The 25,126-nt window shown below is 40.6% G+C and overlaps 1 protein-coding gene across 2 annotated transcripts; it reads left to right on the plus strand.

The window, feature by feature from the left end:
* The first annotated feature begins 670 nt into the window (after positions 1–670).
* On the plus strand, positions 671–24,667 carry pank1a (pantothenate kinase 1a). Of its 2 annotated transcripts, none has more exons than XM_086180847.1 (8): positions 671–1,547; positions 12,730–12,876; positions 13,746–13,951; positions 14,395–14,648; positions 16,135–16,311; positions 16,931–17,054; positions 18,945–19,070; positions 19,378–24,667. In XM_086180847.1, the coding sequence occupies exons 1-8, from the start codon at positions 1,268–1,270 to the stop codon at positions 19,435–19,437; spliced, it is 1,374 nt and encodes a 457-aa protein (XP_086036973.1). In that variant the 5' UTR covers positions 671–1,267; the 3' UTR covers positions 19,438–24,667. The 2 variants fall into 2 exon arrangements, with proteins under 2 accessions (XP_086036973.1, XP_086036975.1); XM_086180849.1 differs by lacking the exon at positions 671–1,547 and adding an exon at positions 2,066–2,268.
* The last annotated feature ends 459 nt before the right edge of the window (positions 24,668–25,126 follow it).

Below are 25,126 nucleotides of genomic sequence, written 5' to 3' on the forward strand. Positions count from 1 at the left end.
ACCATTTTGAAGAACAGACATAAATTGCATCAGTGTATGTATATATATATATATATATATATATATATATATATATATATATATATATATATATATATATATATATGAATACATAATTGAGATGTTAAACAGCTAGATACAAGATGTCTTCTATTTCATTAGAAAGTGCCTTCTCACAGTTGGCGCCCTGGATGCTGAAATCTGAACCAGTATCTGCTTCTAAAAATGTTAGTGATGTTACAAATCCTCCGTTTCAAAACTGCTTCTTTTAAATCCAATTTTCAATGGGCACAGGGAAATATACACACTTTCAACAAATAATGTGGAGACAGCCTTCCAAAGATTTAACTGTCTTGATTGTTTATAGTTCCACTGATTGCTTTTTCCTTTATCAAACTGAGATTGCGCTTGCTTGACCTTTGTATCCTGACTGAAATTTTATTCGGACATCCCGTTATACATGATTGTAGTCAGGTCAAACCGGCAACAAAATTCTACATCTTCCACAACACAAGTCTTTGTATGCAGGCCAATTCCTAAAAAGACAGACAAGTATTCATTTTATGTTTTGCATGCAACTCCAGGGTTACAAGAGTTCATTCGACTCAAGTATTGACAGGCAGCTTTGTGCGTTAGGACTGGAGAGAGGAGGTGGGGGGGGGGGGGGGGGTGGAGATGACATGACATGACATGACAACGAACAACGACGCTTATAAATAAAGCACCCACCGTTGTGCGCACACACTGGTGTCGTTTGTGTTTGTGAGATGTTGATATCGGACCGCGGTTATTTAGAATAGAATTTTTTTTTTTTTTAAAAGTGTGATTCTGTAAAGGTTTAGAATTGCAAAGTTGTTGTTTTTTTTCAAAGCAAAGAGGGGACATAACCGGTCGGTAGAGGCGAACGGGTTTGGGCCTCCGTTGTCGGAGCTGGTGTGACGTAGAAGAACGCCGGCTGCCGCTGCGCCTGCCAGGAGCTGTTAGTAGGGAAATGACCGCGAGTGACCTCAAAGGAAACCCGGTATTTTAGCGACTGTTCCTAGTCTCGTTTTACACCGCACGAAATAAAGAAAAAATATGCGTCATTTTACCGTGAAATTCCTGGGTTGAAATAGGTGAAGTTGCGGAAAGGGAAAGCGGTACCTCGTAGGGCGGCTATCAGACTAACTAGCGGGGCTAACGTTAGCAGGCTAAGCTAAAGTAGCCCCCAGTTTCCTTTACCTGCAGATGCTAAACGAAGCTAGGCTAGGCTAAGCTAGCTGCTGCCATGGATAAAGCCAAGTCGATGATGGACAAGAAAGGAGCGTCCGGACCCTTTCACGTCAACAACGGGCAAAGCCAGAGAGGATTCCATGGGCACGTCGTTGTGGCCGCTAACGGCAGCTGCTGTAGCAACAACCCTTTCGGCACGACCACTGGACCCAACAGTAGCACTTACGAACCCCTGCATCATCTGCATCGCGGGGAAGATGCGGAGTGCAACGGGTCCCCGGCTAAGAGGTGCAGGCTACGGAGGAGAACGGAATCGGTTAGACGACACAGACCCCGTAAGTGTCAACCGGTTTGTGGGTTAATATTTCTTCGATGTGTTGTTTCATTTTTGCACACAATTTTGCTCTTTATATTCCTGTTCAGTCAGGGCAAAATCGGCTCAGTCCAACCTCCCCACACCGTACGATACAGAGCAGCTGAGATTTTGCACAAGCACGTTGTGTTGCAATGACAGTGCAGCAACCTCTGGCGGACAGCGGCGTTCTGCTTTTATGCAACTTTGCTGGCCATAGCCACAATATTCTCCACCTCTATGAATGATCAAATCAGGTGTACCGATCACACTAGTCTGCCTGGCAAACCTGCCGTTGTCAGGGAGACCCTCCTTTGATTTTATGAACCCTCGGCAGCGTTTGATGAAGTGTGATTGGTCGGTAGCCTGGTGGTGAAAAAGCTCCTGATAAGTGGGCCTGGCTTGATCCACCCAATCAACACTCGCCTCTTGTCTCTAGGAGGCAGGGTTGAATGGGCCAATGCCCCGCCCTCGTATTTACCAAGTATTTCGGGTGATGTGAGTGAAGATCATCTTTAAAACTTTAGCGCAGAATGTCGCAAAGTGGCATTGAATCCGCTCTGTAAAATTTGTCGTACGAGACGGACTGAGACAAATCCTACAGAACTTTGTCCTACATATATTTATATTTAATTTTGTTTTTGCATGCACCTGTGAGCCGCTATTTTGCCTCACAATGAAACTTAAAAGTGAAAAGAAACCTGGTAAGTTGGTTTTTCGTGTGAATCCCTTCACAGATGCTGTCTTTGTGCGAGGTTAAGTCATAACTCAAGCGTTTGAATAAGACTGCTTAATATTGGACATTTGAAGCATGACATTGTCTTAATCCGTGCAGTTTCATGTGCTTTTTTTTTTAATAATAGCTGCTGGTTTTTCCTCATAGTGGAGGTCTGGTTACTGTTGAGCCCACTGATGGTTTGTCTTGAGTTTGTGTTGCTGTCAAGGCAGAACTTATTCTAATTGTGTAAAAACGTTGGCTGAGAGTTTGTGTTCATGTTTAAGGGCCCTTGTAAAGTGGAGGCAGTCAGCATTCCTTGCATATGCAGTTAATTGTGTTAGAGACAGAGAGGAAGAGAAGGCGTGGGCATCATTTTTGGTTTCTGCTTTCAAGGAGATGTTCTGAACTAGCAGGTATAAAGAGTTTTATTGCTACATTTATCACAAGCAGCCAGGGCTGGACAACTATTTAGTTTTCACCTTTAATCTTCTGCTCATGTGATCTTGTAATGGCAGATTTATTACAGCAAGATTTTGCAGGTCACTCTTTAGTCGTATAAATTAACATTTCTTCCTGAATATTTCACAGTTGACAAGATGAATGAGTAAATAAACAATAATTCCAGAAGTGAAACCACTTGGCGGAGTGAGGCACACACCTTTCCATCCTTTTTTATTTTTATTTTTTTATTTTTTTTTGTGAGTGGTTATGGATGCTTGCGTACAGTAAATAAAACAACATCAGTATGGTAGTCATACTTTAATATTTACAGTAATATCACTAATTTCAAATCACCCGCCCCAGTCAGAGCTACGTTACAATTTCAGACTTAAGGTATTCAGTATGAGGCTGTAGCACCCAGATTTGTGATGTTTTCTCCTATAAGGAGACTTTAAACCAGCAAGTGTTGAATACCATCTGCGAGGCCATGGTTGGAAATGTCTCTGTAAAAATTTGTATTTAAGTCATATAGATAGCTGCTTTCATTTCCTTTGTTTGATAGTGATCAGGAGGACGTTTTTTTTTTTTTTTAATTATTCACATATTTGACATATGCATATCAGTTTTGTTGTGTTTGTCACTGTTAACCACTGATGTGATTTGTGCTTATAAGCAACACTTCTGCTTTGGATCCAGACAATGATTTTTTTTTTTTTTTTTAACCCTAAACCCTAAACCAGACCACTGGTGACCAAGGTGTCATCATTGCATGCTCTAAGGCTATGATTGACAGTTTATGAGCACCCTTAAACCTGTGAATGTTATGTCAGGTCATTTTCTCACTGCTATTGATGTCGTGTCTGTTGTCAGTACTTATCGGCATTGTTCATCACCATCCAGTCCCACCTTCTATCAGATGGTCTACACCACTGTTGAACCAGTTAGATTTCCCTTGCTGTCCTATGTCAAAAGACTTTGAATTTAGTAAACGGGGGGGGGGAAAGTTTTGATCTGTATGTAGTTTTCAATTCTAATCATGCACATATTGTTTCTCTTTGATAGGTAGATCCATAGAATTAATCCTGTTGCATTTGCAGTGTCTCCATTCAACCATTAAACCCTGTGCTACATGAACATGCATCCAATAGTGCTACTGCACTGAAGTGCAAAGGGAAAGATGTGTTGTTCTGCTATCAGTGGTTTCTTCTTTGACTAAAGAAGTATCTGACACAACAAGATAAAATGGAATCATCGTGCTAAAATGTACAGAGACTTCTTTCTTGGTTGCCAGAGACATCTTGATACACAGATAGTTTTCTAGACACACGACTCTAGATATGATGTGGCAGAATACAGGGGAAGAGGCGGATTTTAAGTGAGCTGTGACTGATGTATACTAGATGGAGAAATGACATGCCTCCAGTATTAGCCCAGATTACGTAATTCAGGGGACATCGCCTCTGTCCAGTCAGAGCTCCTCTTCTTGATGACTGGTATTCTTGGATGGAGGCCAGCCATCCTGATAAACCTGGATATTAACCCTTAACTCTTTTTCCACCACTGGACCCTGGAATCTTTTTGCCTTAGGGATGTATTCAGGGGTTGAAACGAACACCTGCCATGGGATAAATGTGACTATATTTTCGGTTGAGGAAGTAGACGGTTATCTTCCACACTGTTGAGTAAATGTTGCAAATGAATGCAAATTTGTCAGGCAACAGAAAAGTTTTGTCAAACTCGGTGTATACAGGTACAAACTCAGGAATCTATACACAAATGTCCAGGATTGTTTTCATTTTTGTTGTATCTGTTAAAATAAATACATCTGGTCTGATTTTTCTTGGTCTTTCAATGCAGCATTTTGATGGACATAGCAAAACAAAACAACAGAGTGGCATAGGAATGAGTCCTAAAATCTGGCAAGAAATAAGTGTTCTTGAAGTCTGTGTTTTGTAGTAATGGGTTATTAAATTAGATCAAATTCAGTGTGTCACTATCATTTTGTACAGTTTCAGTGCAACAAAAAGAAGTCTGGATCTTTTCTTTGGTTAAATGCCAGAAGTAATTAGGATAGAAAATTTGGGGAAAATAATGCATTCGTGAGTTTTGAAGCTTTTTATATGTTTGGATTTGTCTTCTGCTCTTTATTTTTGGGTATTATGATGATCCTCTTGTATAATGCTGCTTGTCGTACCCCTATTTGCTACCACAAATGGCTAGCCTAGTGTTTTTTAAACAGGAATATCTTCATCATAACCCGCAAGGAGGATCCTTCAACAGCTCTGTTAGACATTTAGCAGTGCTTAAGCTTGTTTGTCAATTTAATGATTGTTAAAAAAGTGTCACATGCAGGTAGTTTTTGAGTCACTGTGCTCTGTGTATCCAGTACAAAACTTTTCTTCAGTCAGATGTTTGTAGGGTTTAACAATTAGCCACTTGACTGAGTTGCACAGGCCAGTCTATTTCTTCCTTAGATACCTTAATCCTTTGTTTGCATCATAGCTTAAACTAGTTTGTGAACATTTAAGTCTTTACGGTTCAACTCAGACTGCATGTGGTCATGTGCGTGTGGCAGAATGGAGGAGTGGGCCATTGAGTTGAGTTTGGCATGCTGGCATAGCAAAACCCATCCATCCATCCTTCCATTTTTTACCGCTTATCCTGTTTAGGGTTGCGGGGGGGTTGGAGTCTTTTTCACTCTCCCAGTAATCAGTTAATTGATTCATTGTTGCGGTCCCACTTCCTCTTTTACCCCACTATTTTAGCCCTCGAAGTGTTGACAAGGCTTTAGAAACAAATTTACTTTAAAGTTTTCCTGGAAAAGATGTAGGAGTTTATTTAGGATTTGCATTGCTCCTGATAAATGGCAAGCAGATAAAAATGTGGCTTGTGGTCCAGTTTATTCATTGAAAAATTGTTGCATGTATTGCTAGGTTTTTCGCATACCTGGTTACCAGCTGTGTTGGGTTCCAGCCCGTGTGTGCATGTGTGTGTTAAAGAGTAACTGCTTCCACAGGTTTGTGAAGAGGTCTACTACAGCACAGAGTCAATATTCTACGACTGCACTACCACTTCCTGATGGTTTGGGAGCGGGGCGTATCAACAAGTTTCACTACGGTTGTCTGTGATTGAGGTGGGGCTTGTCTCCTATGGCACACTGGGAAACCCACTGAAACCCGTCTCTCTATCTGAAACTACCCACAAACCTGCAAAAGCTGCTGTCCTTAATGGTTTGTCTTTATTTCCAATCTCTTGCTAATCAACTAAATGGACAAAGATAACCAGATAGCAGCTAATAAAGGACTTTTTCCACCTGCTCTTCTGTTTGTTTCGTTTGACATAAAAATGCCATCACCTAAAGCTCTGTAATCTGCATGCATGGATTTACAGACTCTGATATTCAGATAAAGTGTTTATTTGAAGATCAATTGTTTATTTGTGCAAAGTAAACCCAGTAGTGGGAGTAGCTGCAGTGCAAGTGGCGTTAGCAGGAACTGTGGGAGTGGACTTTAGTTAGAGATGGAACCCTTTTGATCCACTGTCAGAATCAGGTGTCAGCAGTGTATTGGATATAGGACTGATGTTGCTAGATTTAATATTCACAAATAATAAAGGAACATGCTAAAAGACACTCATTCGCCATCCTACATCCTTCTCTCCTTTGCGTGTTCAGTAGAGACCCACAGAGATTGGTTGTCTGTTAGTTAGCTTAGCACAGTGAATGGCAGTGGGTGGGAATTGTTAGCATTCCTGCAATAAAAGTGATCAGATGCATTTCTCATATTTGAGAAGTAAATGGAAACCAAGGAGAAGATGTTGGACAATCATTAATAAACACTTAAATTCAAGTGGGATTAGAATAATGAGATAAAACATCTTGTGATAGTATGCTTAGAGTTTTGAGAGAGTATATAACTGTTTCTGCTGTATACACAGTGTTTATCTGTGCCTGTGTATTTTCTTATCACACAACCATGCTGTACGAGTGCTGTTCTTGTTCTACGCTCTGTGCATAATATAGCCACACACACACACACACACACACAGCAAGCCACCCTGTGAAACCTGAGATTAAAGGTTGAGCAATGGGGAATTTAATGGAAATGATTTGTGATGTTAATCCCTGAAGTGATGTTGGAAAGCTGAACAGAAAGAATAGTGGAAAACTAACATGAATCAGTGAAGGGTTACAAACTTTTTAATTGACTGTACACACTCCTATCTCCCACTGGGGTTGCGATTTAAGGCAAGGTACCTTTCACCTACATGGACATAAATCCCCCCTCTCTGTCGCACTAACCCTTGGCTCTCTGGACACAGTGGGCATGCATGCTATGTTTGTGTTTCCACCATTTTAAATAAGAATCCATGGATATGTGTTAATGAAGATACACACATGAAAAGAGGGGAATTCTCTGTGGTTGTTAAATTACATGGATGTCAATCTTTGGAGTTTGAAGTTTCTGAGCATCACTGATCAATTGGGCTGCAAGACAACACTGCTGTGGGGAGTCACATGTCTTTGTCAAGGAAAGTGTGAATGTCGGCCAGTTCATGTTGCATTTCCATAACATCTTTTGAGTTAGTGTGGGCATGTTTCTCGGTATCAGTTACGGTCAGGTGTCAGTGACAAATAATCTTTCTCCTGGCTCCATGATCTCATTTTCATTGTTAGTGTGTTAGTGTGGATCTTGTTTGAAATGCAGTGAGTAAATGTCAGAATGTCCAATTTTTTATCTTCACTCCCACCACCACTTACAACTTAAATCAATACCAAACAACACAAAGTAATTTATAATTTCAGGTGTGATGGGCTCTTTTTCTTTGGCAATGTGACATCCCACCACAACAGTTATGTTTTTCTCCTACCCTTTCTTCAGGGATACTCTCAGAAAACGATTCTGATATTGATTGTTTTTGGTGAGTTTGGTCGACACCATCTAGTGTGAGAGAGTCGCTGGAAGAGATTAGTGGTGCGTCTGCCTTTAGTTACCACAGATGTTACACAAACTCCACAGCAGAGAGTGGTTTGCTACATTGGATTCTGGAAAATCCACACAATTTAAGAAACTGTCTATTTGGGGAACTGTTTTTGATTTTTAAGATAGTCTTTGTCAAGAAAGATGAATACTCTAGTTTGGTACACAAATATTGCACAAAAGAGAAATATTTTTGCAAGAAGCTTTCCTATATATGTCTCAGCCAACCAGGAGATGCCCTTATGGGAGGGTAAAGTAGATGCACTGAGGTCAGAGCAGTGACACATTACCAGGAAAAATAAATTGTTCATGAGGGGCAGGCCCGACACCAATGGAGCATAGTGTTACATCAGGCTGGCTAACAATTTGAGCTCAGCTCACACCCCTGCTAGATCAGCTGATGGTCAGCTGATCCATTGACGGATGTCATTGAAGGCACCATATTGAATCAGCCTGTGTGCCACCTTGCAGCCCACCTCCACTCCATCTCCCCATGTACTTGTCGTATGTGACTTTTTCTTTGTCTCTTTTGTTTGCAGATTCTCTCATGTGCACTATCGGTGGGGGCTCACACTTTCTTAAGCGTATGCTAATGAAAGGGCAGGGGACACAGAACCGTTTCTGTAGAGTTTCTGTCATGAAGACTGGGTTGTCATGCAACCAGTAAAGAAAAATAGAGGTATGTTGCATTGTGCAACGTAATGATGTCCCTGATTATTGATTTCAGTAACCATTGTGATGGTCATGTCATGCAGCATGGATGGATGTTGTGTGTTTCAGGGTTGGACCTGAAAAGATGGACACACATTTAGACGCTCGAAGGTGACTTAACTTATAAGTTCTTCTGAGTTTGGTGTACCTGGTTTATTGGACCTCATTTTGCATGGGAAAGCATTGTGATTCCGCATACATGACAATAAAAAGATTATTAAGCCTGTTATAATAAAGCTCTGATTACCTTGTACTTATTCCATGTTGGAAGAGTTCTGTTGTGTTCTGTTTTTTTAATGACTTTTCATGACTTTTTTGGGCTTTTAAGCAGAAGAATTCATCCTCCATAATAGTTTTTTAAAGGTTCAAGGCTGTGGCTGAAGTTCAAAGTCATGCATACAGACATGAGTTATAACAAACAGGTAATGTCAATACCTTATATAACATTTCGTGCCATGTTTGTGTCTGGAAGCAGTGATTCATGTATACATATCCTCACCCTGCCACTTGGGTGATTATTCACCTGATATGACTTATACCATGAACCAGTTTTCTGCTGCTGCTCAAATGGATTTTCCCCCATTTTAGTTTCAGTTTCACTGTTTTCAGGGTCACATGGTAAAAATACATTTTGAGGAATTTCCAAAACTACAACACTGAAATCTGGGAAGGAAACTACAGTTGCACTTTTGTCTTACTTTGATGTACGCAGCATTCAGTTTGAGGTCACTGCAATAGTAATAACACCAAATGCACACATATTTATGGGATTGTATTTGAACACTCCAAAGTAGGCTGTTCATTTCATGTTTACACTGACATTTGCAGGTCAGTGGGTGAGAGGGAATGGTAACAAAAGTCAACTACACAATAAGGGGATGAGTGACTCCTGTTGACTCACTGTAACAGAGACCCAGGAGGTTTAGAGCTCATGTAGCATCAGCAAACAACAGAAACCTGGTTCTAGCAGTCATACAGCATGTGTTATTGGAATACACGTGTTAAAATGTCAAACACCAACATTTGACATACAAAATAATGTGTACTTCTTGCAGGTCAGTTAAACACAAGCTCTACAGCAGTGACACAATACTAGCCAAATTTGAGTGTTTGCGCCTGGAAGATAATATGTTGCAGTAAAATTTTTCTTGTTACTTTATTTGCTTCTGCAAATGACAGTGTCAATATCAGAGAAAAAGATGTGCTGAATTCAATGATCCAGGCCTGGTGATTTAATGAATAAATAGATAATGCTTTCAGGGTAGTAAATCACAATTGTATTCCATCACAAATGATTTACAGTAAGCAATGTACTGGGGTTTTTAAAGGTCAGTCAAGTACTAGAATGTTTTTTTTATTGCTGCTTACATTCAGTCTGTCTGACCTGTTGATTTTTACCTGCTAATTATACACACGCTTTCATTTCTAAATGCCAAGAGCCTCAAATAAGAATAAAACTGTTGTTTTGACATCTCTCAAATGTCCTGAAGGCACAAGTTCTCATCTGGTGGCTATAATCAGGAAGTGGACTTTGTCTCTACAAGCCAGACAGAGTTGTCCTGTTCACTTGTTGTGAAACAGTCACATCTCCTGACTGTCATGCCAGGAAAACTCAGATGGCATTGAGTGGACCAGGAAAGGTTTAAAAGTCACCGGTCATGTGCAGAGTGTTTGTGCCCTCAGCTGAGGTATGCTGCTAAATGCCAAAGCTTGGTGTTTTATTAGTCCCATAATGCCGCTTATCTGTTTAATTTACCAGCTGGTAGTGTGGCTCAGTAAACTGGCCCATTACTAAGCACTTATATGTGGATTACGCATATTTATTTGTGGAATGCAGCTCCTCTCCACAATAACAACAATGCTTTGGTAACCATGTGCTGTTGTTGACAGTTCAAGGCTTTTATTGTTCCAAACTACACGCACATTTGGTTAACATGCTACTATTTTCTGTCTGAACAGTGTGCTCCACCTGTCAAACACTTATGTCCAAGCACAAAATATTACCTCATTGTATCACCAGGGCTTTGACTAAAGAGCAACTAGTTGTCAAACATTTGCTATGCCGAGTTCAACCAGAACTTGCTGAACTGCCAATCCAAAGTAAACATGATCAATGCGTGCGGTTTCTAAAAGTAGCAACACATTCGCTCCTAAATTTGAAGGGATCTGCTTCCCAAAAGGAAATACATTTTATGTGGATATTTTTCCTACATCTACATAGTTGGAATTTTGCTTTGTAAGATTTTATCACTTCATGTAATGTCATTGTCAGTCATACATGTAAAAAAAACAAGTTTGACTGGGTCATGAACTTTTTAAAAGCAATGCTATTCCGTTTGTTCTATGATAATATGATAATATGAAAAGCTTTAAATTGTGATCTGAGCAAAATTCTTCGTAAACATATTTGATGGTGTCACCCTACAAGCCTGCAAAATAAAGAAAGAGAAAGTGAATGATTGATATAACTCTGAGTGGTGCGTTAAACCGTCTTGCAGTGTCAGTTCCCCTCCATAATATGTTTGTATGGAACTGAATTAAATTGAGAGAGACGGAGAGAAGAGAGTTGTAAGTAGTGAGAGCAGCCATTTAAACCACCCATTCGATTTTGGAATTTTGGGGATTTTATCAATCACCATCTTGTTTTTTCAGAGGCAGAAGTAATCATACCCTGACGGAAAGCAGGTGTAAAATCAACTTTGACTCCTTTGTGTCTTTAGTACGTTCAGATGCTGAACAAGACATCTCTGAGCAACAAGAATATGAACAGTTAACTTGCATGAATCTGAAAATATTCCATGAAAGGTTTGGAGTTCTTAGACAAAATGGACAACACACAAAAATTAGTACATGGCTGAGTTGAGGTTATGAATAAAATGAGAATCAAGGTCATTTCCTCATTGATTTTCATCTGCCTTTGGGGTTAGTGGAGTAGCCCCCTGCTGGCAATTAGCAAGAAACACAGGTTAAAGGCTTTTGCGGTGGCTTAAACTTTAGGACGGGGTGGATGCACTTACTTCTTTTCTAGAGTTGATGGTAATGAGCAAAAGTGGGAAGTAGCAGACAAAAACTGAGAGAAAAGATTGATTGAACAAATGTGTTTGGGAGAAAAAAGGGAGCATGAAGGGTTGGAGCAAACTCACAAAACACTCCTGAAAAAATGGCACAATCAAATTGTTAACATTTCCCTAAAGAAGTTGTTCCTCTGGCATCATCAGTTACAGTCCTAGATTGTAATGTTGGGGATGGAGATGGCATTGTATGGGTGGATATGGACGTTGCGGAAATGGACTTGTCACTTTTTCTATTAACGTAGTCTGTTGTCTCATGTCTATATTGTGCATTAAGCGCTTTGTTTAACTGGAAATGTGTCCCATCTTGGCAGCTTTTTTCTTATAGCAAACATGGCAGTCTTTACCACCCTATGGTTTTTTTTTTTTTTTTGTGAAATGCCACTACACCTTGGGCTGCTGTATAGACATGTTTTGAGTTCACTGTGGTGTTCATGTGGTCCTTAAAGATGTGACAGAACTGGTTTTCGTGCCTCAGCTGGTCACTGTCTCATGATTAAATCAGTTGTAACATCAGATTGTACAACAGATAGCTATTGGAAGACACACCTTCACTTTTAAGTAAAAACAACAAGTTTGACAAAAAAAATTGGATCCCAGTGTGATCTAGTCGGTGCCAAAAAAGTGCAGACATTTAATACCCTGCCCAAGGGAGCCACCTAGATGAAAGGAGAAATGAGTCACGGATAAAGGATATAGTGCAAGGGGAAGTGATAGCGTCTGAGAGCTGAAATAATAAGTTGAAAAGGAATAAGAAGGCAGAAGATTGTGTGAGAAAGCTAGACAGGGAGACAGAGAGAGGGAGAAGATGGGGGGGGGGGGTCTGTTTCCTTGGCAACCATTCCTCTTGCTGAGCCGTGGCAATGTATTTTGTTGTTGGTGGGGTTACCATCCAGACTAGCTGGTTTCATCGCCACACTCCTCCGGCAGCCTGTGCAGTAGTGACGTCTCTGCTATAACATACCAACTGACAACACAGCTTGAAGTCACAGGTTGATGTCTGCTGGTCTCCAGACTATAATTTCATACACTTTCCTTACTAATTATGAACAGGTGGAAGTTTCTTTTTGGCCATGGGCCAATGTCTAGGTCTCTCTGTCTGCTTCTCCCCAGCTTGATCAAAACCGGTATTTTAAATATGTTTATAGATTAAATCTTTCAAACCCTGGGTTTTATTTCAATTGTTATATATTGTGTCTCGTAATTTTTTGGAAGTGCTTCTCACCTCTGTCTTCTTCTCTCCAGCGTTCCCCTGGTTTGGTATGGACATCGGTGGCACGTTGGTCAAGTTGGTCTACTTTGAGCCTGTTGATATAACGGCAGAAGAGGAGCAGGAGGAAGTTGAGAACCTGAAGTCCATCCGCCGCTACCTCACCTCAAATGTTGCCTATGGTATGTCCATCCTCACACAACCGGTGTGTGTCGAAGACAGCGAGGGGATTTAACCAAGATATGTTTGACGTGTGTTTCCCTAGTTAGCTATAACATTGAATTGTTTCTTAGAGGCTCAGTTGTCAAGAGTAATAAATGATTTTAGGCTTGAAAGTAGCCCATTTAAGTCACTATGACAGACATCCTTTCTTATTTGCTTGCAATGTCAGTAGTGTAATTTTCATGTAATTTTAGGTACATTTGATTTTACACAGAGATTCCGATAAAAGTCTGTCTAGAAAACCCTACATTTGCCAGTTTGCTTGTTTAAGGTGAAGACACATCAGACCAACATCAAAGTCCCAACGAAGGTTGCTGCTTCGCCTCATGAGTGAAGTTGCGGTCAAACACACTGTTAAGACAGCCGAGGGTTGGCTAGCATGTACCTCCGGAGCCTGCCTGAGAGGAAATAGCTCTCAGCTAGTGGGCGGTAGTCTGTATTCACAGAGGGAAACCAGAAGACCTACGATTGGCGATATAAACAAAGCAGGATTTGCCTACATTTCTATCACCGTTACTCATTTCTAGAATACAGCTACCTCGAATCAAGTACTTGATCAAGTGTTACAAATAGCACTGGTGTAGTCAGGAATGATCAGATGAGATGAAGTTGAAAAAAATGAGAAGAATGTTGTGTGTGTGTGCCTCTTCAGTATGTTCAATCAGCTGTAAAAGCCACCAGCAAGGGCAGACTAGTGCTGCTGTGGGTGTCCATGCAAAGATTAGGGTCCCACAAACGCCCACCGACAGCCTGGCATCGACCGACAGCGATTTTAGGTAGCACTTGTGCATTCAGAAAGCCTGCATTTATGTAATATTTCCTCATTTAGGTAAAACAGGTGTCCGAGATGTCCACCTGGAGCTGAGGAACCTGACCATGTGTGGCCGTACGGGGAACCTGCATTTCATCCGTTTCCCAACGCAGGCCATGCCTCGTTTCATCCAGATGGGGCGTGATAAGAACTTCTCCAGCCTGCACACAACACTCTGCGCCACCGGGGGTGGGGCTTATAAGTTTGAGAACGACTTCCGCACAGTGAGTATACCTTGTCTTCTGATCTTTTACATTTGGCCATCCAACATGATGCATCAGCAGACTTGTTGCTTGACTACTTCTCAGCCCACTGAAGCTACCCATACACTTCCTTGAATCCCCCAACCTGACTTTTTGCATTACAGTGCATTATTTATGTCTGCCTCTGTGCCATCTCATCTGCCTAATGTTGAGTTTTCTGGCCCTCATCTGCAGCAGGATCAATGAACTCTCAGGGCTCTGCAGCATAAACTGGGCTGAACCAAGATCTCTTGTATACTTCAGTCCCTAAAGTGCTGTGAAAATCACTTTGAAACTAAAAAAAAAAAAATTCTTCCCAACCACATGATAAGCATTTACTTTAACAAAGCATGCAGCCTTTGGTGATGTTAAGCTGTGAAACAGTGTCTTTTGGATATTTTAAAATTCCGTCTTCTTTGCTGCAGATGGCTGACCTGGAGCTGCTAAAGCTGGACGAGCTGGATTGTCTGATCCACGGCCTGCTATTTGTTGACCGGGTGGGTTTCAATGGCCACCCAGAATGTTACTACTTCCAGAACCCATCAGACACACAGAGCTGTGTGAAAAAGCCCTGCACCCTGGACAACCCCTTCCCCATGCTGCTGGTCAACATCGGCTCTGGGGTCTCCATACTGGCTGTGAACTCTGAGAACAACTACAAACGGGTGACTGGGACCAGGTGAGGAGGACAGACACCTACATACATAAATGCACAAATAAACAAGGCAGGGCAAAAAAACTGAAATCGCAAACATAGGATGACGGAATAGCTGCTCTCTTCCACTCATGCATTTGCATTCATGGGATAAATATCAGGAAAATTTCATGCAAAAACAAGGGAGGAGATTGACAAGGACAGACTACTGTTTCATTTGGATATATAACAGCTGCTGGGAAATTGCCTGTTTAGCAGTTAAATCTCTGTGGAGCGTGGTGGCGGCATCACTTTTTGATCAGTGGCAGTTTTATTTTGGAACGCAGCAGATCTCTTTGGTCAAAATGTGCGTATCATGTATGTCACATGTTTTTGAAACCAAAAATATAATAAACTGTCTTATGTCAGTTTCAAAATGTCTGACCTAAAGATGGATGTTGTGAAAACTTTCACAGTTTCTTTCAATTGTGAAGTATATTTATGTTCCTTTTATGCTGTGACGAGAATACTTAAACACCCAGAAGTCCAGCACAAGTCCCACACAACTTCAGGTTGTTTTGATGAAAGAATATATGCTAAAGGTGAAGGTTGGTGAGTGTCACGATCTATCTGATGCTACAATCAGTGACTGCCTACCATAACTTCACCTTGTGTTTGATATTGTTATGCAATAGCAGAACTAGATAGAGATTAGATAATAGAGTGACCATCCCAAACATAAAAGTCTGTCCATGTGTGGAGATCATTCTGCATGTGAGGTTTTCCTCAGCAGTTAACCAGTGTCCTGGTTATAGGTCACCTGTTGCTCCACCTATGAACCTAGTCCTGTCAGGGAGTTGGAGTGTGCTCACGTGTACACGTGTTATTATCTCCTGTTAATGGCATGCGTGTCTTATTGCTGTGGCATTTAATGCTTTGTGTCTGTCTGAAAGGCTTTGATCTCTGTATCTTGCACTGCTGCGTTCTATTGTTTGTGCGTAAGTCCAGGGGTCAAGTCAGGTGTACCTCATAATTTTCAAATTTTCTTAAATTCCAGTTTTACAGGATGGTGTGACTTGATTTCCTTGTCATGCATTCCTTCTCTTTAGCTTTTTTTGTTAATTACGCCACACTCTACAGTTCAGTCCAATATTTGTGCATTTTTGCAAAGCTTTATCATCTCATGTGGTTGTTTTGTCTGTATTTGTCTCTAACCATGGTTTGATGCTTTGTGTGAACTTCAGGAAGAAACTCAAACTAATTGAATGAATGTTACGTGTCTGATCTACATTGTTCATATGTATTTTCTCTGACTTCCTGTTGGCAGCATTAGAAACTGATATATTGAAGAATGAGATTTTTAGAGCTGTAGTGAAAAGTGGCTCTCTTTTTTTCTATCAGTGCTTTTTATGCCTTATTTAATCTGCAATACCGGTTTGTCTCCCTCCTCTTTTTGTCTCTCTTTCTCTTCTTCCAATTGCATCTGTGTCTTTCTGTCCTCCCTCTTATATTTTTCTTCCCCCCGCCCCAGCCTGGGAGGTGGTACATTCCTTGGCCTGTGCTGTCTGCTAACAGGCTGTGAGACTTTCGAGGAGGCATTGGAAATGGCCAGCAAGGGTGATTCTACTAATGTGGACAAACTGGTTAAGGACATCTATGGAGGAGACTATGAACGCTTTGGCCTACAGGGTTCTGCTGTTGCATCCAGGTGAGTGTGACGAGGACTTTGTCAGACTTGTATGACTCTGACACTGTTTGCTTCAAACAAGTTACCTTAAGGCACATTCTACTCATTTAAGGTTTCAGTGCCATAAAATGACCAAAAAAAAAACAAAACAAAAAAACAATGCTCAGAGTTGAAGCATCAGCTTTTTTCTGTCTGAAGCTGAGACAACACTGATGATGCATCAGGTTTGTTTTCGCACACTAGAAATTTTCAAAACCCATTAAATATATGATCGCTTGTCAGACTAAGACACTCACACTCACACACCTTTGCTTGATTGAATGTGTACACTAAACCTGCAGTACTGTGTTCAAAGGTTGATCCATAAAGCAGAGTGAAAAACAGATTTTATCACAGTCACCAGGTTACAAATATTGTGTTCCATTTTGTCATGTATCAAAACAGTCACACTCAAAAAGACTGAGACAAACAACTCATGTTTACTGTTTCCTCTAAAAGTTAATGTGACATGTCATGTCCAGTGTGGTTGTTCTGTTCAGTTTGTCACAGCGTTCCTCAAACCTGAATTGCACGCTGGAGGAAAGTGTGTGCCACACATAGAAAAGCAAATGTTTAATGTTTCTCACTGTGTCTTTTACAGTTTTGGTCACATGATGAGCAAAGAGAAGCGGGACAGCATCAGCAAGGAGGACCTGGCCAGAGCCACATTGGTCACCATCACTAATAATATAGGATCAATAGCACGCATGTGTGCTGTCAACGAGGTACACACAAATACAATACAAACACTTTTAAAAACACACACTGAGCATGATTTGGCATAGTTAGAAGGCCCTTTGTAGAAAAGGAAAATTCTACAGTTGTGTCAGTCTGATTTCATTCGGTCCACTGTGTTTCCATGTATTTTGAAAATCCGGTTTTAGTAGGAATAATACAATACTTAGAAATTGTTAAAACATAATGTAAATATAATAAAACTCAATAAAATGAACCTAAGTCAGGCTTGTTGAAAACACAGACATACACCTAAAAAACACAGAACATGGACATTTCTATCTTTTTTTCCCTACAAAAATAAGATAATCACTGCTTTAGATGTCTTCAGGATGAGAAAAAAATGTTTTTATGTACAGATTCAAGCTGGAATAGTTTTTGAATTGCAAATTGCGTTGCGTTATTTTACGAGTATTTTGGCGTTTTTTGTTTTGAAAATCATTTCGTTTTCTGATGAATTCCAAATTATCATCAGCAAACTGATATATTTGGAATTGTGAGTGCTTAATTCCACTACAGTAAAAAAAGTGAGTTAATCCAATGGTTTAAATGACACCAGTTGTATCATACAAGTGACAGGAGGTAGTTTTTAAACAAACATGGAGAAACTGATGAATTTTGAATTGAAAATGTTTCAGTTGCTGGAGTGAGGCATCAGTTTGGAGTCTTTCTGTGTGCGGTGAGCTTCTTTACAGTGTTGCCTTGTGGCATGGCGATCAAGCAGCATTGTACAGGGCTATCATTGCACACAGAGCCGCAGCAGAAAGCTTCATACACACAACAACTGTAAACATATGTACACATGTACGAATGAGGCTGATGTATAACTCCTCTTAAAGTAGAGGTGGAATCAGTATTATCAGTTATATTGAAATATATCCGTACTGTCATAGTCAAGCCTCGGACGGTACAAGTCAAATTCTTCCATCCATCCATCCATCGATTTTCTACCACTTATCCTGTTAAGGGTCGCCGGGGGAGCCTATCCCAGCAGCCTTCGGGTGAGAGGCAGGGTTCACCCTGGACAGGTCACCAGTCCATGGCAGGGCCAACACATAGAGACAGACAACCATTCACACTCACAGCCACACCTACAGTCAATTTAGAGCATCAGTTAGCCTTGTCCTCTCTTGATGTCTTTGGACTGTGGGAGGAAGCTGGAGTACCCACGCGCGCGCACACACACACACACACACACTGCAACCCTCTGACCTTGGTGATGAATTACCGTCTAGCGCAGGGGTGGGCAACCATGTGCCATGGAGGGCCTTCCAAGTTGGAAGGAAATCCTGCATAATCACCTGTTAAAAGTGTTTAGTTGGAACTTCCAACCAAACACTTTAACAGGTGATTCCACTGATTAACAGACCTTCAGACACAGAAGAGTGTTAATCAGTGGAATCACCTGTTAAGGTGTTTGGTTGGAAGGAAAACCTGCATACACACGGCCCTCCATGGCACATGGTTGCCCACCCCTGGTCTAACGTCATCATGTTGTTTTTTGGCTGCTTTGCAGAACTCCCATTGTCAGTCACTTTCATTTTGTTTGACAATCTGAATTTAACTCACCTTGGTTTTAGACTTCGCTACTGCACTTTATCTCTCCATTCAATTTATAAATATATTCATGTTGATTTATGGCGATCTCAGACAGGTCTCTCAACCGTAGATTTAGTGGCACCACCGTGTGGTGTAGCGGTGGAGTTGCATTCTACTCACAGTTACTGATTTGGCTAAATTTATTGTCAGCACTTGTTTATTTTGAGACTGTTTAGACATGGAATTATTATTCGTTTGAATGATTTTGCCTCAGGCAGGAAAAAAGGCAAGCTTGATTCCTCTGACTTAGTTGTTCATTTTTACATTTTTCTTCCTATCAGAAAATAGAACGTGTGGTGTTTGTCGGGAACTTCCTTCGTATCAACACAGTGTCCACAAAACTGCTCGCCTATGCTATGGACTTCTGGTCTAAAGGACAACTCCGAGCTCTCTTCCTTGAACATGAGGTAAGAAGTGGACAATTTAATACAGATGCTCTAGTACCATTCTTCTTCCTGCTACTGATTCTGATACTTGAAACTTTGTCTCGGCAGATACCAGTGTATAGAATAATACATGTATACAGAAATAGTATTTGTTTAACAAGTGTACACTGTTAAGCGTGTATGGATGTACGACGTCATCGTTGCAAAACCTGAGCAACTATGTCCAGAAAATTTAAGCCCAGAGAACTTTGTTTTAGCATCTACTTTGACATTCCATCCATCTCCGTGCAATTAATGTTTCCACATCAATCACTTCTTCACTGCTCAGGGTTATTTCGGTGCTGTGGGTGCATTAATGGAGCTGCTCAAGGCAACAGAGGATCCATGAGGGATATTCTGTTTTGACATCATCAGCACCTCAACAACAAGAAGATGTCATCCCTCCCTTGACGCTGTGATGTCACCATCTCTCAATGCTGTGACATCGACCTGCTGTAAGGTGCCGTTCACAGAGGCTGCTAAAGGAAACACTAAGAGAGAGCGACGCACAGAAACTGGGAAAAGCCATTTTAATAATTTTACACTTGTAAATAATAACCTGTAATATCTATCTCCTAAATTTCCAAGAGTACCCTTATCATAGAGGTTTTAATATTGTAATCATTAATTTATAGTTTCCTGTAAGTAACCCTATGATTCCTGTGTCGGTTGGCACAGAGATGCAGAGGATGTTAGTGTTTGTTGTGTGAGAAGCTACTGTAGCATTAAGTCCTAGAGACTGTGGCACCCTGGGCTGCTGTGTGCGTGACACTTGTTCAAGACGTCTGCAAAGATTTTTAAGTTACTCTTCAGTGAGTAATTGGGCATTTTCACCGACAGGGACTCAAGTACATGTCTTTTTATGACTCGCGAGCTCAACCAGCTCAAAAATGCAACAATGGACAGCAGCTATGGCAGTAGCTAAGCAACAGGAGGCTCATGTTTGCTGTTTTTGCACATAAAGTTTCCCACTATGCCACAGTCGTCTAAGGAGTGCACTGAAGCCAAATTTTGTTGCGATACATACTTAACATGCCTCCATCAGCTCAGACAGGAAACAGAAAAAGAGGCTTAATTGATGTCTGTTGCTGCAAATGGCCTTTGCTTTTTGTTTGCCTTTTCTCTGACTGCCTACGGCATTCAAGCAGCACTTCACCTAAAACATGTATTTTACCTCTCAACTACTCATAAATGGGTGTGCTGAGCTCAGGAAGACATCTCGTCATTGCTGTGCCACTTCTTTGTGACTCCAGGATTCAGAAATAACCAGCCATGTGTATTTAGCTTGATGCTATCAGCGACTGATGGCTAACCACAGCAAACCTGTCCAAAAATGTCTGTTTATGAACGCTGAAATGCATCATTCGGTGTAATCCACATCTTTTTATCCAATCATAATCCATAAAAACAAACTGAAACATTACACTTTTACTTCATTGCTCATTCATGGCAGTGTTGAACTGGAAGATGTAGAGTTCATTGTAACTTTGTGCCGTTAGGGTAGCTTTTACTACACTCACAAAGAAGTAATGCGGTGGTGAAACAAACGTCTTCCTGAGCTCAAGACACCTATTTTTGGAAAAAAAAATAAAATACAGGTTTTCCAGGAAGTATCACTTCAACACCATACCAAGAGTTTAGTATAAGATGATGGGACCAAGACATTGTCTTCCAACTGCTGCCGCTGTTTTTGCATAGTTGATTTCCATTCAGTGGCATCTCTGTAGTTATTAATAATACTTCAGGTCAGTAGCTTCAGGCTAAATGTACGTAGCTGGCTCTTTCTGCATTCTGTAATCACAAAGACGTAATGCAGGACGGAAAAACGTTGTCGTAAACTGGAGACACCTTGAGAGAACTTGAATTGCATAAAGATTTTTCGGGTTAAGCATTGCTTTAACTAGCTAAGCACTACTGCGGCGCAAACCCTCCTAGCTTACTTGGATTGCCTGTAATTTTGTCATGGAATCTCATCAGACATTTGGTGACATGTGAATGATCGTACACGCCAATAGTATTGTAATACATGGAGCATGCAAATAGAGCTTTGAAGAGGTTTTAGCTATCAGCGAGCTCGAGGGTCTTCGGATCGAAGCCGTTAGAGAAGAAACATGGACCATAGAACTGTATAGTTTCCTTTTAATGTGAAGTGTTGCCCCCACCCCTCCACTGCCTGGACCTTCTCAGCCTCTCATCAGTGGTGCCGTCTCCTCTTCTCTCTGCTCTGTACATTCATTTAGTGCAACTCTCTACATGCCTTGACTCTCCAGTTGAGGATGGTTTCCTCTCTGTGTAATCATCTCTGTCGCTGTGTTCCTGCCTGCTTCAGACTGTTCACCAAACCATGGCTACCACGCTGTAGGGTCTATCATCGTGTCTTACCCCGACAGATCAATATTAATTCTCAGCTGGGTAATCTTTTTCCACCTGATGTTGTCAGTTATCATGTTAACACTGAGGCCAACCTTCTCCTCCTCCTGTTCAACTTTGCTGGTATTCTGAACATCTTATTGACAAAATCAAGTGTTAGCGTTTATTGCCTTTTGGTTTTCTAACCTACTGCTGGACTACACTTTGACCCCGGCAAATAACATGTTTGCTCCTATGCAGTTTACCTGTCAAAACACACACACACAGGGCGGCTGGATCATTGGCCTTGTAGGAGACTCCTCACAACTACTGACAGTAACATTTAAAAGGTTTGCCTGTGAAATTAAACCGACTAATTATTGTAGGGGTATCTGTATCAGATGAGGGGTTTTTATTTTGTCAGCTTTGTCGGGATGGTTCTTTTAGATCCTCTGTTGATGATTTTTACTTTTAAAAAGGTTTCTTTCTGTGGAATGTGAGTGACTTCATTCATAACCTGTTGACCGGACTAATCCAAATGCAGAGTCTTGCAAGTGTTCCACTTAAGACTGTGATGAAATACTATTTGATGGGTAGTATTTTGGACATGCGGTTTTGAAACCTTTCGTCTAAAAACATTGAATCATCAATGTATTTGATCCTGCTTGTTTTCAACTGCGATGACGCAGCAAATGTCCTTTTTTTTTTTGTTTGTCACTGTTTGGTTTTGTTTTTTTCCTGCCTCTGTCCTCATGTTTAGTGGCCTCAACCTATCAGGTGCCACTCAGCTTTAAAGTCTGGTTTCCGGTGCCACCCCTCTTTGTAAACTCAACCCTCATCTGTTGCCTTCTCTGTGAGTGTTGCACCACGCATGTGCCCTTCAGTTCTCTGTGAGTGTTGTCTTACCCCTTGAACCTGATCATGTAGGTACATCTCTGTGGGGTTTTTGTTGCACTGCAAGTGACGTACAGTACAGTCGACACACATTTACAGTTTGATTACTGGAGCCTTCTTCTTCTTACTGTGGGGTTTTTTTTGTTTTGTTTTTGGTACGAAAACACCATCGTTTTGGAAAGCTTGAACAATTCATCCACAAAGAGAACTGGAAATTTTTTTTTTTTTTTTTTTGCGGCGACAGTTTGGTTTCTTGAAGTCATGTTGCTATCTTATGTTGTGATTTGTTTGTTTGTTAATGTGACATGTTGTATCACTTTCTGAAGTGTTTTGAAATTACTGCACACAAAAAAAAAAAAAGTTCATGGTTTGATTGTCCCCGAGAAATATTGACGCTGTTGTCCGCAGCACTTAAAAAAAAAGCAGTAAACTGCAAGTTTTCGACACATTTCATCAGTGTTCTGCAGAGCGTTTTATCTCAAAACAAGAGTGGCCTGTTATTTATGGAAAGTAAGAAAACAACAACAACACCCCTGCTGTTCATCATTGTCTATTTATTGTAACTTGATGTAAATATAGATGAACATGGTATCAATGTTCGGATGAAATATCGTCTCTGCAGAATATAGATGACTGGTTTTAAATTGTTCTGATTTGTATTTTCAGATGTACGTTTTATTTTTATTTTTTTTTTCTCTTTTTATTGCAAATTATAAAACCAAATTTGGGGTCACATGCCAGAATTTGAAAGCAGCTCCAGGTTACATCTCAAGTGCAAATATTTGAAGTATTTGGGGCTATAATGAAGTGTGCAAAACTACAGCAGATTCTGTTGCTTTTAGGTTTTTAATTACTTCTCCGTATGAGATATTTGGTCTTTGAAATTCCCTTCCAAGCCTGTCTTTTTCTCTCATCAAGAGTTGATGGGGATTGGAAGCTTTGATAACAGTGATTTACAGTTTGGGCTCATCCTCCACTGGGACCATCTGATCTCGGATCAGTATGTTTTTCATGGTACTTTAAGGAGCTTTGGCTTCCCACTGTCGTCTGTAGAGAAATCAACAGGCTATGCAGTAACTCATACATTCATCTCTTTGTTCACCTCTCCTCCAAAGCTACCAGAGTTGTTGTTTGTGTGTGTGTGTGTGTGTGTATATATATATACATATATATATGCAACCTCGTTCATTCTCCCCTCTTGAGAAATCCTGTTTAAACCTTGACGGAGAGTTTCTCCTCTTTAAGGCTCTGTCCTGCTGATGTAGTTGTTAACACTATTGAAGGTGGATGCTCACGCCAGGGTGTTTCAGAACTAACTAAGTACCAGAAGCATGTTTTTAACCATTGTTGTGAACTACTTATTTGATTGGTTCAGCCGTAGCTGAGCCTTTTGTGGGGGTGCGTGATGTTTCTTCAGGATTGCCTATAAACTGCAAGTAACTCATCGGGAGCTCAATTCTGTTGTTCGCTCGGCGCACTGACATCATGTTCTTTGTTACCTTTGGCAAAACTTTTCCCTCTAGAGGCTCTTAATCAAGTGAAACATCCTGCTGTGTAGGCACATCCAGCCTTTTTACTGTCTTCTGGAATGCTTGACTGGCAGGACACATTTTTTTCGCCCCCCCCCCCCCCCCCCATGTATTTGACTGTACAGAGATTTTGTAAATAATATTAATAGGATATATTCTACACCAGCAATCTGTCTGTTGATAAAGTTGTTCAAAGCCAGGTTTCCCAAACACCGCTCACTTACAATCCCAAAGCAGACAGACGGCGCATCAAATCCCAACACCTTTTTCCCTGCGTAGGCTTTACCAAAGCTGAGATAAATCGACCCGCGTCAACATGCATGTATTAGATTAATGAGTTTATTTTAATATCACTTTCCCAGAGGTCTGTTGAGTTAATTTAAATTAAAGTGCTCGATCCATCGTCAACAAGTCTGACATATTCTAACTGATAAATGAGAACTTTAATTAAAGGTCCTCGTCTAAGGAAACTGCATGTGCTACTACAGTTTTCTTTTTGGTTTTTCTTGTCAGGAGTGTTTAACATCAACATCTCAGTCCAGGTGTCTGTTTTCTGTCTGCGGGATTCAGTCCCGGGTATTCGTCTCGGCTCCTTTGTCATCTGTATCTGGGTATAAACCATTTGGGAAGCCCTGTGCTGGTTGTTGGCGTCAGTTATGCTGCTGCTTTTAACTTTTTTTTTTTCTTTTTTTGGAATGGGAGGTTTAAACAAATTTAAAAAGGTTAAAAAAGAAAAGGTTCTGCCTCATGCAATGTCAATGTACTGAAGTGAAGATTTGTTTTTTTCTAAAAAGGAATAAAACTAAACCTGAGATATATGTTCTGTGTGTTATTTTACTAACTTTATAAGAAAAAAAGGGGGGGGGGACAAGAAACAATGCGACATTAATGATGTAACATTGTAACATTGTAAAATGTTACCTTTAGCTAGTTTGCTAGTTGTAGCTTAGCCTCAGTTACGCAGGTTATTTTAATGGTTGTTGAAGCCATTGTAAAATGTTACCCTTAGCTTGTTTGCTAGTTGTAGCTTAGCCTCAGTTATTCAGGTTATTTAAATGGTTGTTGAAGTCATTGTAAAATGTTACCCTTAGCTTGTTTGCTAATTGTAGCTTAGCCTCAGTTATTCAGGTTATTTTAATGGTTGTTGAAGCCATTGTAAAATGTTACCCTTAGCTTGTTTGCTAGTTGTAGCTTAGCCTCAGTTACGCAGGTTATTTTAATGGTTGTTGAAGCCATTGTAAAATGTTACCCTTAGCTTGTTTGCTA

Source organism: Aulostomus chinensis, chromosome 16, assembly GCF_037954235.1.
Source record: "Aulostomus chinensis isolate RoL2024-O1b breed Wild chromosome 16, RoL_Achi_v1.0, whole genome shotgun sequence".
NCBI lineage: Eukaryota > Metazoa > Chordata > Actinopteri > Syngnathiformes > Aulostomidae > Aulostomus > Aulostomus chinensis.

Excerpts from the sequence above, each read along its gene's own strand:
- pank1a (XM_086180847.1), top strand. The coding sequence starts at position 1,268 with ATGGATAAAGCCAAGTCGATGATGGACAAGAAAGGAGCGTCCGGACCC. Across the intron at positions 16,312-16,930 it reads GGTTCTGCTGTTGCATCCAG|TTTTGGTCACATGATGAGCA; the intron begins GTGAGTGTGACG and ends TGTCTTTTACAG. Across the intron at positions 17,055-18,944 it reads GCATGTGTGCTGTCAACGAG|AAAATAGAACGTGTGGTGTT; the intron begins GTACACACAAAT and ends TCTTCCTATCAG.